Source organism: Elephas maximus, chromosome 10 (genome assembly GCF_024166365.1).
Source record: "Elephas maximus indicus isolate mEleMax1 chromosome 10, mEleMax1 primary haplotype, whole genome shotgun sequence".
NCBI classification, from domain to species: Eukaryota; Metazoa; Chordata; class Mammalia; order Proboscidea; family Elephantidae; genus Elephas; species Elephas maximus.
Genome location: NC_064828.1, coordinates 6,424,658 through 6,438,509, shown reverse-complemented (window position 1 = coordinate 6,438,509; position 13,852 = coordinate 6,424,658). Strand labels below are relative to the sequence as shown.

The 13,852-nt window shown below is 38.8% G+C and overlaps 1 protein-coding gene across 2 annotated transcripts in view; it reads right to left on the bottom strand.

Annotated features, from left to right (window-relative positions):
* Positions 1-13,852, bottom strand: part of SHC4 (SHC adaptor protein 4) — a 246,409-nt gene that overhangs the window by 159,364 nt on the left and 73,193 nt on the right. For both annotated transcript variants that reach the window (XM_049899614.1, XM_049899615.1), the window contains exons 3-4: positions 9,871-9,934; positions 2,014-2,133 (exon numbers count right to left, since the gene is read on the bottom strand). In XM_049899614.1, the coding sequence (XP_049755571.1) occupies positions 2,014-2,133; positions 9,871-9,934 (184 nt within the window). The remainder of the gene's footprint in view (positions 1-2,013; positions 2,134-9,870; positions 9,935-13,852) is intronic.

Below are 13,852 nucleotides of genomic sequence, written 5' to 3'. Positions count from 1 at the left end.
CACTAACCTCACTCCTTTGGGAGCAAGGGAGAATGAAGGAAACTTAAGATACAAGGGAAAGATTAGTCCAAATGACTAATGGACCACATCTACCACAGCCTCCACCAGACTGAGTCCAGTACAACTAGATGGTGCCCGGCTGCCACCACTGACTGCTCTGACAGGGATCACAATAGTGGGTCCTGGACAGAGTTAGAGAAAAATGTAGAACAAAATTCTAACTCAAAAAGAAAGGTCAGACTTGCTGGCTTGACAGAGACTGGAGAAACCCTGAGAGTATGGCCCCCGGATGCCCTTTCAGTTCAGTAATGAGGTCACTCCTGAAGTTTACCCTTCAGCCAAAGACTGAACAGGCCCATGGAGCAAAACAAGACTAAAGGGGCACACCAGCCCTGGGGCAGGGACTGGAAGGCAGGAGGGAACAGGAAAGCCAGTAACAGGGAACTCAGGGTTGAGAACGGAGAGTATTGACATGCCACGGGGTTGTTAACCAATATCATACAATATGTGTACTAACTGGTTGATGAGAAACTTGTTTGTTCTGTAAACCTTCATCTAAAGTACAATAAAAAAGACAGAAAAAAAAAGTCAAAGTGTGTATGACTGTGTATATATGTAATTGACAATTACATACTTTTATATGTAATACACTTTCCTTGTTAAGCACTAAGTATATGAAAAAGTCTCCAAGAAAGAATGTTTGAGTAAATACTAATAACAATGGCTACCATGTGACAGGCACTGTGTTAAGTGATTTATACCCATTGTCTCATTTAATCCTCTAAATAAACCCTATGACATGTGTACTTAAATCCATCATCTCAGAAACCCTATGAATAGGTACTACAATCTTCATTTTACTGATAAGGAAAAGTGAAGCTCAGAGTGGCAGGGTAACTTGCTAGTAAATGGCAAGCCAGGATTTTAACCTGTAAGTGTTTAACCTCAAAGCCTCTTAGTGTTTCATCATTGCCCAAGTACACATTAAACCCTCCATGAGTCCATCATCGACAACATTCCATGTAATAAAGCCTTAAATATCAACAATCCTGAATCACTACATATTAGATAAAGAGAAAAACCAGAACCTTACACACATAAATAACCTGATACAAGAAATTCAGCCTTCCTGGGTGGCACAAACAGTTAAGTGCTCAACTACTAGCTGAAAGGTTGGCAGTTCAAATCCACCCAAAGACACCTCAGAAGACGGGGTGGTGATCTGCTTCCCCAAGGTTATACTGAAAACCCTACGGAGCAGTTCTACTCTGCATACATGGGGTTGCCATGAGTCGGAATCACTTCGAAAGCAGCTAACATCAATAACAACATAAGTAATTTAATTTAAAAAATAAAGATCAAGTCAGAAAGAGCGCCCTAGTTTAGATACACATTTAGCCCCATGTCACAGATCTCTTACATCGGCTGCAGCAATGCCGTTCTGTGAGAAGTCAGGCTCACAACGAAAAGGCAGGCACACTAGAGTACCATAAACCACCAAAAAGAAAAAAACCACATTTATGCAATAACATTTTAGAAATATTTTAGACCACAAGGGTTGGAAGATGATCTTTCTGCTTAAAATCATTAACCCTAACATCGCCTGTCCCCTTTATCCCTCATCTACACCCCTGTCCAACGCATAACCTATTAGTTCCAATAACAGGGTTGCTTTCCCTCTGGGGAGGGACAATGGAGAATACTGAATGACTGATTCAGGGATCTGAGTTGCCAAATGGTATTTCCTATGCATTTCGTACCTTAATTATCAATACAAGGGCAATTAGGTAGTGGTAAGTCTGCAGGCAAGAAAACCCTAGTGATCAAAAAAAACCCCAGTGATAAAAAGTTAGTAAATTATTGTTCTAAGTATAAATCTTTGGAGATTTTCTCCCTTGTGCTTTATTAAATTTTAGGCGTACTCTGTCCGAAACTTTATTTTCTGTATTATCCCCAGGCTCCTCTAGAAAAGTAGATGATATATTAAACTGTAAACAACATTCAGGATCTTACCTGTTGGTTGTCGAGATTCATCAGTGTGAGGCTACATGTTGAGATGGTCAGTTTTATATTCATTCCCGAAAACTGAAGGTTACTTTTGCCAAGAACTGTTGATAGGAATTTAACTGGAGGCTTTAAAAATAACAAAACAATACTCTTAATTTATGAATGTTATTACCAAATGAATATTAATGTTCTTTAAATGTTTTAGAAAAAGATCACAATTCACTCTTCTTCTCTATTTTACTTTACATAAATGAAATGAAATAATTTTGTTTTAATAATAACTTTTGAAAAATTGGAATGCAGCAAGTCCTTCAGTGAGGAGTGAAATTTGAGCCCTCTTTTCTTATACATTCTCCTTCTCTTCAGCTGGGGAAAGGGTTTGCTGGAAAAGGAACTCCTGTGAGCGTTTAGACCAGCTGAACACTCAAGTCTTTTTCAACAACAAGAGTCTGTGAAAGAAAGTTGATAATCAGCCACTGAAATCATAGATGAACACAGCCCAATTAACTGTTTCCTTCATTGAAACCAGCCCTTGTTCCTCCTCTTTCCCTTGCCAGAGTTAAAAAGACCTTGCAAGCAGACTACTCTCCACCTTCAGACAACCATGATGCCTGAGGTTCCACCATTTAATTCTTTTGAGTTAAATCATTGCTTCCAGAAAGCTCCCACTGTAAAATGAACATATTACTAGGAATGGGTTAGCCCACTCCCCATTAACACATTAACACAGATGGCTTACCAGAGTTTACTAAGAGAATTTAGAGGAAGCTCCTGAGGAAAGCAACACGTTCTGATGAAAGCTGAACATCTAGACCAGGCATTTCTCAAGAGGAGGTCTAGGGGTGGGGAAAGAATCATGAGAGTAGGGGTGCCCAGGAATTATAAAGGCTTTGGGGTCATAAGTGGGGCAAGAGGAGCCAACAGAGGGTGAGAGCTTGGGCTGGCCGATTTTCTCAGGCAGAAGTGTCACTTACCAGCTGAATGACCTTGGACAAATAACCTTTCTAAGCCTCAGTTTCCTTTCCTGTAAAATATGAATCACAACAGTAGCCACCTCATATGCTTGTTGTGAAGATTAAATTTAGATAATGAACAGAAAGCACTGAACACCATGCTTGGCTAGAACACAATACCTGCTACTATTATTATTATTATTTTGGTCTTTTCAACACTAAGAATCTAAGCTCTAAGAAGTCATCTGGGAGATTTAAATACTGTAATGCTTGGATTAAGTCCTGAAAGCCTCTGCTGGAGAGTAGGCTGGCTGGAGATGGAAAATTGGTGATTCTCCAACATATGGATGAATACTTTGAGGCAGTCAATGAAAATATAATTTATTTCCTTCACAATTTTGTTTGTAAATTACTTTTTTAAATTTTTATTCTGCTTTAAGCAAAAGTTTACAAGTCAGTCTGTCATATAAAAACTTACACACACCTTGCTATACTCTCCTAATTGCTCTCCCCCAATGACACATACACTCCTTATCTCTACTCTCTATTTACGTGTCCATTAGCCAGCTTCTGACCCCCTCTGCCCTCTCATCTCCTCTCCAGACAGGAGCTGCCCACATAGTCTCATGTGTCTACTTGAATCAAGACGCTCACTCCTCACAAGTATCATTTTCTGTCTTATACTCCAGTCCAATCCCTGTCTGAAGACTTGGCTTTGGGAATGGTTCCTGTCTTGGGCTAACAGTAGGTCTGGGGAACATGACCTCCAGGGTCCCTCTAGTCTCAGTCAGACCATTAAGTCTGGTCATTTTCTGAGAATTTGAGGTCTGCATCCCACTGCTCTCCTGCTCCTTCAGGACACCATGAAGTTCTTCTGGTCTCAGGCTGTTGTATTCTCCAGTTTATGTGGCCCCTTCTGTCTCTTGGGCTCATAAATACCTTGAGTCTTTAGTGTTCTTCACTCTTCTTTGGTCCAGATGGGTTGAGACCCATTGATGCATCTTAGATGGCTACTTGCTAGCGTGTAAGACCCCAGATGCCACTCTCCAAAATGGGATGCAGAATGTTTTCTTAATAAATTTTATTATACCAATTGACTTAGATGGCCCCTGAAACCATGGTCCCCACCCCTACCCCTGCTACGGTGGCCTTTGAAGCATTCAGTTTATTCAGGAAACTTCTTTGCTTTTGATTTAGTCCACCTGTGCTGACCTCTCCTGTATTGTGTGTTCTCTTTCCCTTTATCTAAAATAGTTCTTATCTACTAATTAGTGAATACCCCCTCCCACCTTCCCTCCCCACTCTCATAACCATGAAAGAATATTTTCCTCTCTGCTTAAACTATTTCTCAAGTTTTTATAACAGTGGTCTCACACAATATTTGTCCTTTTGCAACTGACTAATTTCACTTAGCATAATGCCTTCCGGATTCCTCCATGTTATGAAATATTTCACAGATTCATCATTGTTCTTTATTGATATGTAGTATTCCATTTGTGCGAATATACCGTATTTTATTTATAATCTGTTCATTGGCACCTGGGGTGCTTCCAATTTTTGCTACTTTAAACACTGCTGCAATGAACATGGGTGTGCATATATCTATTTGTGTAATGGCTCTTATTTTTCTAGGATATATCCCAAGGAGTGGGATTGCTGGATCGTATCATAGTTCTATTTCTAGCTTTTTAAGGAAGCACCGAATCGATTTCCAAAGTGGATGTACCATTTTACATTCCCACCAGCAGTGTATACGTGTTCCAGTCTCTCCATAACCTCTCCAACATTTATTATTTTGTGTTTTTTGGATTAATGCCACACTTGTTGTCATGAGATGGAATCTCATTGTAGTTTTGATTTGCATTTCTCTAATGGCTAATGATCCTGAGCTTTCCTCATATATCTGTTAGTTACCTGAATATCTTCTTCAGTGAAGTGCGTGTTCATATCCTTTGCCCACTTTTTAATTGGGTTATTTGTCTTTTTGTAGTTGAGTTTTTGCAATAATCATGTAGATTTTAGAGATCAGACGCTGATTGGAAATGTCATACCTAAAAACTTTTTGCCAGTCTACAGGTAACCTTTTTACTCTTTTGGTGAAGTCTTTGCATGAACTCAGCTGTTGGATTTTTAGGAGCTCCCAGTCATCTAGTTTGCCTTCTGGTGCTGGTACATGGTTAGTAATGTTTTGTATACCGTTTATGCTATGTGTTAGGGCTCCCAGCACTGCCCCTATTTTTTCTTCAATGATCTTTATCATTTTAGATTTTATATTTAGGTCTTTGATCCATTTTGAGTTACTATTTGTGCATGGTGTGAGGTATGGGTCTTCTTTGAGACGTCTTTTCCCCATTTAACAGACATTGGGCCTTTGTCAAGTATCAGCTGCTCATATGTGGATGGATTTATGTCTGGATTCTCAATTCTGTTCCATTGGTCTATGTATCTGTTGTACCAGTACCAGGCTGTTTCGACTACTGTGGTGGTATAATAGGTTCTAAAATCAGGTAGAGTGAGACCTCCAACTATGTTCTTCTTTTTCAGTAGTGCATTACTTATCTGGGGCCTCTTTCCCATCCATATGAAGTTGGTGATTTGTTTCTCTACCTCATTAAAAAATGTCATTGGAATATGGATCGGAAATGGACTGTATGTATAGATGACTTTTGGTAGAATAGATATTTTTACAATGTTAAGTCTTCCTGTCCATGAGCAAGGTACGTTTTTCCACATATTTAGGTCTCTTTTGGTTTCTTGCAGTAGTGTCAACAGTAGTTTTCTCTGTATAGGTCTTTTACGTCTCTGTTAATATTTACTCCTAAGTATTTTATCTTTTGGGGGACCACTGTAGATGGTACTGATTTGGTGATTCCCTCTTTGGGTTCTTTTTGCTGGTGTAGAGGAACTGAACTGACTTTTGTGCATTTATCTTGTATCCTGATAATTTGCTGAACTCTTCTATTAGTTTCAGTAGCTTTCCTGAGGACTCTTTAGGGTTTTCTGTGTAGAAGATCATGCCATCTGCAAATAGAGATATTTTTACTTCTTCCTTACCAATCTGATTGCTCTTTATTTCTTTATCTAGCCTAATTGCTCTGGCTAGGACCTCTAGCACAATGCTGAATAAGAGTGGTGATAAAGGGCATCCTTTTCTGGTTCCCAACCTCAAGGGGAGTGCTTTCAGACTCTCTCCATTTAGGATGATGTTAGCTGTTGGCTGTTGGCTTTGTATAAGTGCCCTTTATTACACTAAGGAATTTTCCTTCTATTCCTACTTTGCTGAGACTTTTTATCATGAATGGGCGTTGGACTTTGTCAAACGCCCTTTCTGCAGCAATTGATAAGATCATGTGGTTCTTGTCTTTTATTTATATGATGGATTACATTAATTGTTTTTCTAATGTTAAACCATCCCTATATACCTGGTATGAATCCCACTTGGTCATGGTAAATTACTTTTTTGATATGTTTTTGAATTCTATTGGCTAGAATTTTACTGACGATTTTTGCATCTAAGTTCACGAAGGATATAGGTCTGTAATTTTCTTCTTTTCTGTGGCATCTTTACCTGGTTTTGGTATCAGGGATATGCTGGCTTCATAGAATGAGTTTGTTAGCATTCCATCCTTTTCTATTCTCTGAAATACCTTTAGTAGTAGTGGTGTTAACTCTTCTCTGAAAGCTTGGTTGAACTCTACAGTGAAGCTGTCTGTGCCAGGGCATTTTTTGGTTGGGAGTTTTTTAATTACCCTTCCAATCTCTTCTTTTGTTATGGGTTTATTTAGTTATTCTACCTCTGTTTGCGTTAGTTTAGGTAAGTAGTGTGTTTCTAGAAATTCATCCATTTCTTCTAGGTTTTCAAATTTGTTATAGAGTATAATTTTTCATAGTAATCTGATACGGTTCTTTTAATTTCAGTTGGGTCTGTTGCAGTATTGCCCATCTCATTTCTTATTCAGGTTATTTGCTTCCTCTCCTGTTTTCTTTTGTTACTTTGGCCAGTGGTTTATGAATTTTGTTAATGTTTTCAAAGAACCAGCTTTTGGCCTTGTTAACTCTTTCAATCGTTTTTCTGTTCTCTCTTTCATTTAATTCTGCTCTAATTTTTATTATTTGCCCTCTTCTAGTGCCTGAGAGTTTCTTTTGTTGCTCTCTTTCTATTTGTCAAAGTTTTAGGGGTAATTCTTTGATTTTGGCCCTTTCTTCTTTTTGGATGTGTGCATTTATTCATATAAATTGGCCTCTGAGCACTGCTTTTGCTGTGTCCCAAAGGTTCTGATAGGAAGTGTTTTCATGCTCATTGGATTCTATGAATTTCTTTATTCCATCCTTGATGTCTTCTAGAACCCAGTCATTTTTGAGCAGGGTATTGTTCAGTTTCCAGGTATTTGATTTCTTCTCCCTGGTTTTTCTGTTATTGATTTCTACTTTTATGGCCTTATGGTCTGAAAAGATGCTTTGTAAGATTTCGATGTTTTGGATTCTACTAAGGCTTACTTTATGACCTAATATGTGGTCTAGTCTAGAGTGTTCCATGTGTGTTGGAAAAGAAAGTATACTTGGCTGCTGTTGAGTAGAATGTTCAGTATCTGTCTATGAGGCCAAGTTGGGTGATTGTGGCATTTAGATCTTCCATGTCTTTACTGAGCTTCCTTCTGGATGTTCTGTCCTTCACTGAAAGTGGTATCTTGAAGTCTCCTACTATAATTGTGGAGCTGTCTATCTCACTTTTCAATGCTGTTAGAGTTTGTTTTATATATCCTGAAGCCCTGTCATTGAGTGCATAAATATTTAATATGGTTATATCCTCCTGGTATATTGCCCCTTTAATCATTATATAGTGTCCTTCCTTATCCTTTGTGGTGGATTTAACTTAAAGTCTATTTTGTCAGGAATTAATATCACCACTCCTGCTTGATTGTTTTTTGCTTGATATATTCTTTTCAATCCTTTGAGTTTTAGTTTCTTTGTGTCTCTAAGTCTAAGGTGTGTCTCTTGTAGGCAGCACATAGATGGATTGTGTTTTTTTATCCATTCTGCTACTCTCTGTCTCTTTATTGGTGCTTTTAGTCCATTTACATTCAGCGTAATTATGGATAGGTATGAGTTCAGTGCTGTCATTTTGATGTCTTTTTTTGTGTGTTGTTGACAGTTTCTTCTTCCCACTTAATTTTTTGTGCTGAGTAGTTTATATATTGTCTTTTCCTCTTATTCATTGTTGTTGATTTTGTTTCTGCTGAGTCTCTATTTTTTTCTTGCATTTTATTTTTGATGAATAGGATTGTTAGTGTTCTTTGGGGTTACCTTAATATTTATGCCTATTTTTCTATGTTTAAACCTAACTTTTATTTCCTTATATCACCTTGTCTTCCTCTCCATATGAAAGATCTATGACTACATTTCTTAGTCCCTCTTTATTGTTTTAATGTTGTCTTTTTTTATATAATGACATCACTGTTTCCCTGTTTTGAGTGTTTTTTTATCTTGATTTATTTCTGTGATTTCCCTTCCTGGGTTGACATATGGTTGCTCTGTCCTGTGTTCTAGTCTTGCGTTGATATCCGATATTATTGATTTTCTAACCAGAACTTCCCTTAGTATTTCTTGTAGTTTTGGGTTGGTTTTTACAAATTCCCTAAACATCTGTTTATCTGGAAATGTCCTAATTTTCCGTTCATGTTTGAGAGACAGTTTTCTTGGATATAGAATTCTTGGGTGGCAATTTTTTTCCTTCAATGGTTTTTATAAGTCATCCCATTGCCTTCTTGTCTGCATGGTTTCTGCTGAGTAGTCTGAGCTAACATCAGTAAAGTATGTGATGCAACAGTGTATATAGTACATATTACTAACAATAAGATGTAGAAAAAATAAACAAAAAAAAAATCCAAAACACGATGGTGGTAAGTGTGGTTTTGTCATAGACATCCTAAATGCGGCTACCTGTAACAGGGAGTTCTTAATAGGCTTCAAGGGTCATTTGTCAGAGATGTGGCTTATCTGAGCTCTGCGTGACACTGGGGTCAACCCTATGAAAAATGATGAAGAACGACAACAAAAATGAGGCCTGGCAGTGTAGAGACAGAGCACTAAGCTGGAACTCTGCAGGCCTGGCTTCCAGAGTTGGCTCTGACCTTAATAAGCTTAGTGACTCAAGGCGGATGCCATTTTTCCTCTGAGTCTCAGTTTGGTAGCTGGGAAAGGAGAGGGTTGACTAGACCGTAACATAACAGTAGCTCCCACTATTGTTGAAAGCCTCATATATGCCAGGCACTGTGTTAGGAGTTGTGTGGACACTGTTTCATTTAATTCTTCCACACTCTATAAAGTAAGTTCTACTTTCTCCCATTTTACAGATTAGGAAACTAAGGATACAAGAGGTTTAGTGGCTTGCCCAAGATCACAGTAAATGCCAGAGGCAGGATTTAAATCCAAGTCTATTTAACACCAAAACTTGTACTTTCCTTCCATGTGGCAAGCTCTTCTATTCACCCGTTATTACCTCCCATCTACCCTCACCAATGCTTCTATCTGAATGCAGAATATATACTTTAGAAACTATGGAAATTAGAAGGGACCAAGCTGATCATCTGGTTTAGCTCCCTAACTTCTCAGGAACAAAACAGTCCTCAAGAAAGGAAAAAACCTGCTCAAAGGTATGTAAAGGCCCACGCCTGGGACCCAGGTTTTCGAACTGGAAGCCACTCTGTCACTCTAGACGTCACCATCTCAGGCAGTGTCAGGCAAGTTGGAGAAACCTGAGGGACAGAAGCCACTCTGAGTGCAGCTCGGATAGCCTGCTACCGAATAAAGCCAGCCTGGACCTTGGCTCATATGCTGGAATGAATGAACAACTATTTTCGTATTATCTTTTCCACAGTGAAGGAAGCATAAAACAAGAAAATATATTCACCTTTCGCTTTCTAATGGCTCCATTTGCTCCGGGGACAGCTTCACACAGGCGACTTATTGCTTCCCTACGGAACAGAAAGCATAGGAAGGCTTAGCATACTACCTAAAAAGCACACAGTAAATGTTCAATAAATGTTAGAAAGTATTATAACCAAATGTGCGCATATGTAATGTTGAGTCTGAGACAGATGACCCCTCAAGGAGAAAACACTACTTAATTCTGCCATAGTTCAAACCCAGGAAAACCCAGCTACATCCCAATACTGAAAAATTGCTTTACAATAGGAGTGTTACCACTCTATTCATCTCTTTTATTCCTTGGACTTTCAGGTTTGGATTTTTATTTTGTGTTACTCTTTATTAACCAAAAAGGGGGAATTAACCTTTATTATCTGGAAATATTTCGGTTTTACCTTTAGCAAAATCCTCTCTGTGGTATCATGAATAAAAAGCTTCATAGTATCTCAGCACCAAAGACAAATACATTGGACCCGACCCTAGAGGATGCTTACAAGGACAGGGAGACAATTCAGCTTCAAGGTGGCCGCAAGTGGAGCTTTACTGACTAAGGTGCTACTCGCTACAAGCCATTGAGCTTTCAAGTAATCCACAGAAGGAAAGGAAATCAATACCAAATTTCCTCCTTTGCTTATTTTTCTGCCCTTACTATATATTGCACTTCCTGAGAGAAAGGCAGCTGCTCCTTAATTTAAGTCTTGAATGTACTGGCGCCCTGTCTCCAGAAATGCAGTTATAACTAAGTGCTTTCGTCTCTGGTACCCTGAGCATTCACAACCTCCCAAGCTTTCAGCCTGCGTAATCCGAACCTTAGCCTTGTGGCTTTCAACACACATATTAAACTTTTCACAAGGCAAAGGGAATCTCTGAGCTCTTTCCCAGGTCTCCCTGAGATCACAGTTTAAATTACCAAACAGCATTAATGCACACACAACATTGTCTTGCAGTTTTTATATATCTTACATCGGGTCGCCATTAATTGGAATCGACTGAATGGCAGCAGGCTTGGTTTTTATATATCATGAAAATATTTTCTGTGAGATGTTTTTGGCCCCCAAAGGTGGGGGAGTGGTCAGAAAAGGAATGCAGATCTGAAAGAAAAAAAAAAAAATCTCCAGCTAAGATATACTGGAGTGCCATTTCTTCTAACAGACACTTTGTATAGATAGGAAAGTCCTTAGAGTCTAGGCATCAGTTTGGACTCACACTGTATGTTTCGGTTCAGAACTTTTTTTTTCTTTTTTCCTGGATAAATGAAACTCTTTTTCACAGTACTATCTTATCTCATTTTTGCACAACTGTCTGTAGTTGAAGAATAGAATGGCTCTTTGGCTTAGAATATTTTCTTAGGATTTTATATTTTCTCTAGAATTTCAACCTTTGCTTCTCTGGAGTCAAAGAGAAGGATAACATAGGAGGTTGGGCTCCTTGGTTTGTTTGGCTGATTGATGTTTTGAGTCGTCTTAATGATTATTCAGTAATAGATGAAACTCATATAATTGACCCAATCTGGCCTCTGGGACTGCCAAAATAATGAGTCCAGGCATCCCATTATATCATCTGCATGCAATAAAGAGGCGTAATAAGAAAGGGCAGATACTTTATTCTGTGAGAAGCAGCTGGGGCACTTTGCTCTAAAAAGTTCCCTGTAAATAGTCTGAAATAAAAGTAGAAACAAAGGTGGCCACTGATGAAGCCGAGTGTTACAGTGACAGTAGTAACTGCTGTCACTATTATTGGCGGCCGTTACTTTACACACACCCTGTAGTTTCACGAAGCGCTTTCCCAGGCATTATTTTCTTGATTCTCACACTCACTGTCCATGTCATTGAACAAGAACAAAGCAGTGAATTTGAATTGATGGGATGCTTTATAGCAGGAGCGCCTTTCAGAAAGTGTTTGAAAGGATGGACCTTCCTGGCAGAGCGAGGACTGGAAGCTCTAGACAGAGGGAAGAGCATGAGTGAAGACGGCAAACATACCCTATCATGATACGAGAGGAGCTACAAATACTTTGATATTGCTGAGGCATACAATGTGGTAGAATAAAAAGGGAATGAGAACTAACAGATGGGACCAGAGCTGAAAACCCTTTCTGTAAAGGGTCAGAGAGTAAATATTTTAGGCTTTGCTATCACGACTACATCAACTCTGCTATTGTAGAAGGAAATCAACCACAGACGATATATAAACAAACGGGAGTTACTTTGTTCCAATAAAACTTTACTTACAAAAATAGACACCTGGCCCAATTTGGCCTATGGGCTTCAGTTTGCCATCCCCTAGATTAGATAATTCATACAAAAGATGGAAATAGTTCAGTTTTAGAAAATAAGGAAATGTTCACATTAATGATAATTTTTAAATTGAAAATTAAAACACCTACAAGATACGTCGATCTCACTAGATTAGCAACTAAAGCAAATACAAAACCTAGGGTTGAGAAAGATGGAAAAAATCGAGCTTCAGGCATGTGTGTCCATAGTTGGGGGCCTTGATTAGTATTAATACAATCCCACTCAAGAGTAACTTAGTAAAAGACAACAAATGTCATAAAATTTGTCAGAGTTTTTGATAAGCGGAAGGACTTGTATCAAAATAGCATTGTGTATGTACATGAAAGAAACATTTATTTTAGAGTCAAAAATTCTTATGCAAACGTGGATGGAATAAACTGCCAAAGGAACGGGGCAAAGTGGTAGGGGTCAGTTCTGGAAAACGCTAATGCGGCTGTCGCCAGCCCTTTCCCAGCCCTTGGCTTTCTACGTTTTGGCTGATACCTACTTCATGAGTGCCCAGAGCCAGGACAGTGCTCTTGCATGGACACGCATGTATGTGTGCTCAGATGATCACGCAGAGCTTTACTATCAGTCCAGGCACCCGAGGCACCACAGATTCTAAAATCTCTTTTTTTTTTTTTTTTTTTTATTGTGCTGTCGGTGAAGGTTTACAGAGCAAATTAGTTTCCCATACAACAATTTACACACAAATTGTTTTGTGACATACACTGCGGTACCGCAACGTGACAGCCCTCTCCCCACTACCACACTGAGCTCCTCATTTCCACATGTTTTCCTGCCTCTTCCTGCCTTCTCATCTTTACTTTTGGGCCCATGTTGCCCCTTTGGTCTCACAGTGACTATTCTAAGGAGCACTTATTGTTTATTTTATAGGCCTGTCTATCATTCAGCTGACAGGTGATCTCCAGGAGTGATTTATTTTATTTTATTGTTGTTTTGAGAAAGTATGCAGAACACACACAAATTCAACAATTTCTACCTGTACAGTTCAGTGACAATGATTACTTTCTTCAAGTCGTATAGCCATTCTCACCCTCCTTTTCTGAGCTGTTCCTCTCCCATTCACATAAACTCACTGTCCTCTAAGTTTCCTAGCTAGTCTTTTGAGTTGCAGTTGTCAATTTGATGCTGTATGAATAGTTCTTAAAAAGAGCACAATGCTCAAGGCAGACATTCTTTAATAGTTAACTACTGTTTGGTTTTAAGAAGACTTCAGGGGATATTTCTGGTTTAAAGTTTGAAGATTATCTCAGGGCAATAGTTTCAGGGGTTCATCCAGCCTCAATAAATCCAGAAACTCTGGATTCCACGACAAACTGTAATTCTGTCCTGCATTTTCTTCTTTTTGATCAGGATTCTTCTATAGAATCTTTGTTTCTAAAGCTCAAAAGAAAAAAAAAAAAAAGGAGAAAGTTATACTTATGAACTTGCTTTTAAAAAACAGTTATTGATTTTTTTATTTCAGACTCTAATGAGTACTGTGAGCTTTCTCCCATAAAAGACCTATATGTACAAACTTTTCCAATCATTTTAAAGGGTCCACAAATGCTACCCCACACCGAAAATCACCTGTGACCTCTTGAGAATCCACAAAACCTGGGTTAAGACTACTGCTTTGAAATGACCTCTCAAATCTCCTGAAATCCCAGCCAGGGCAGACAGAGA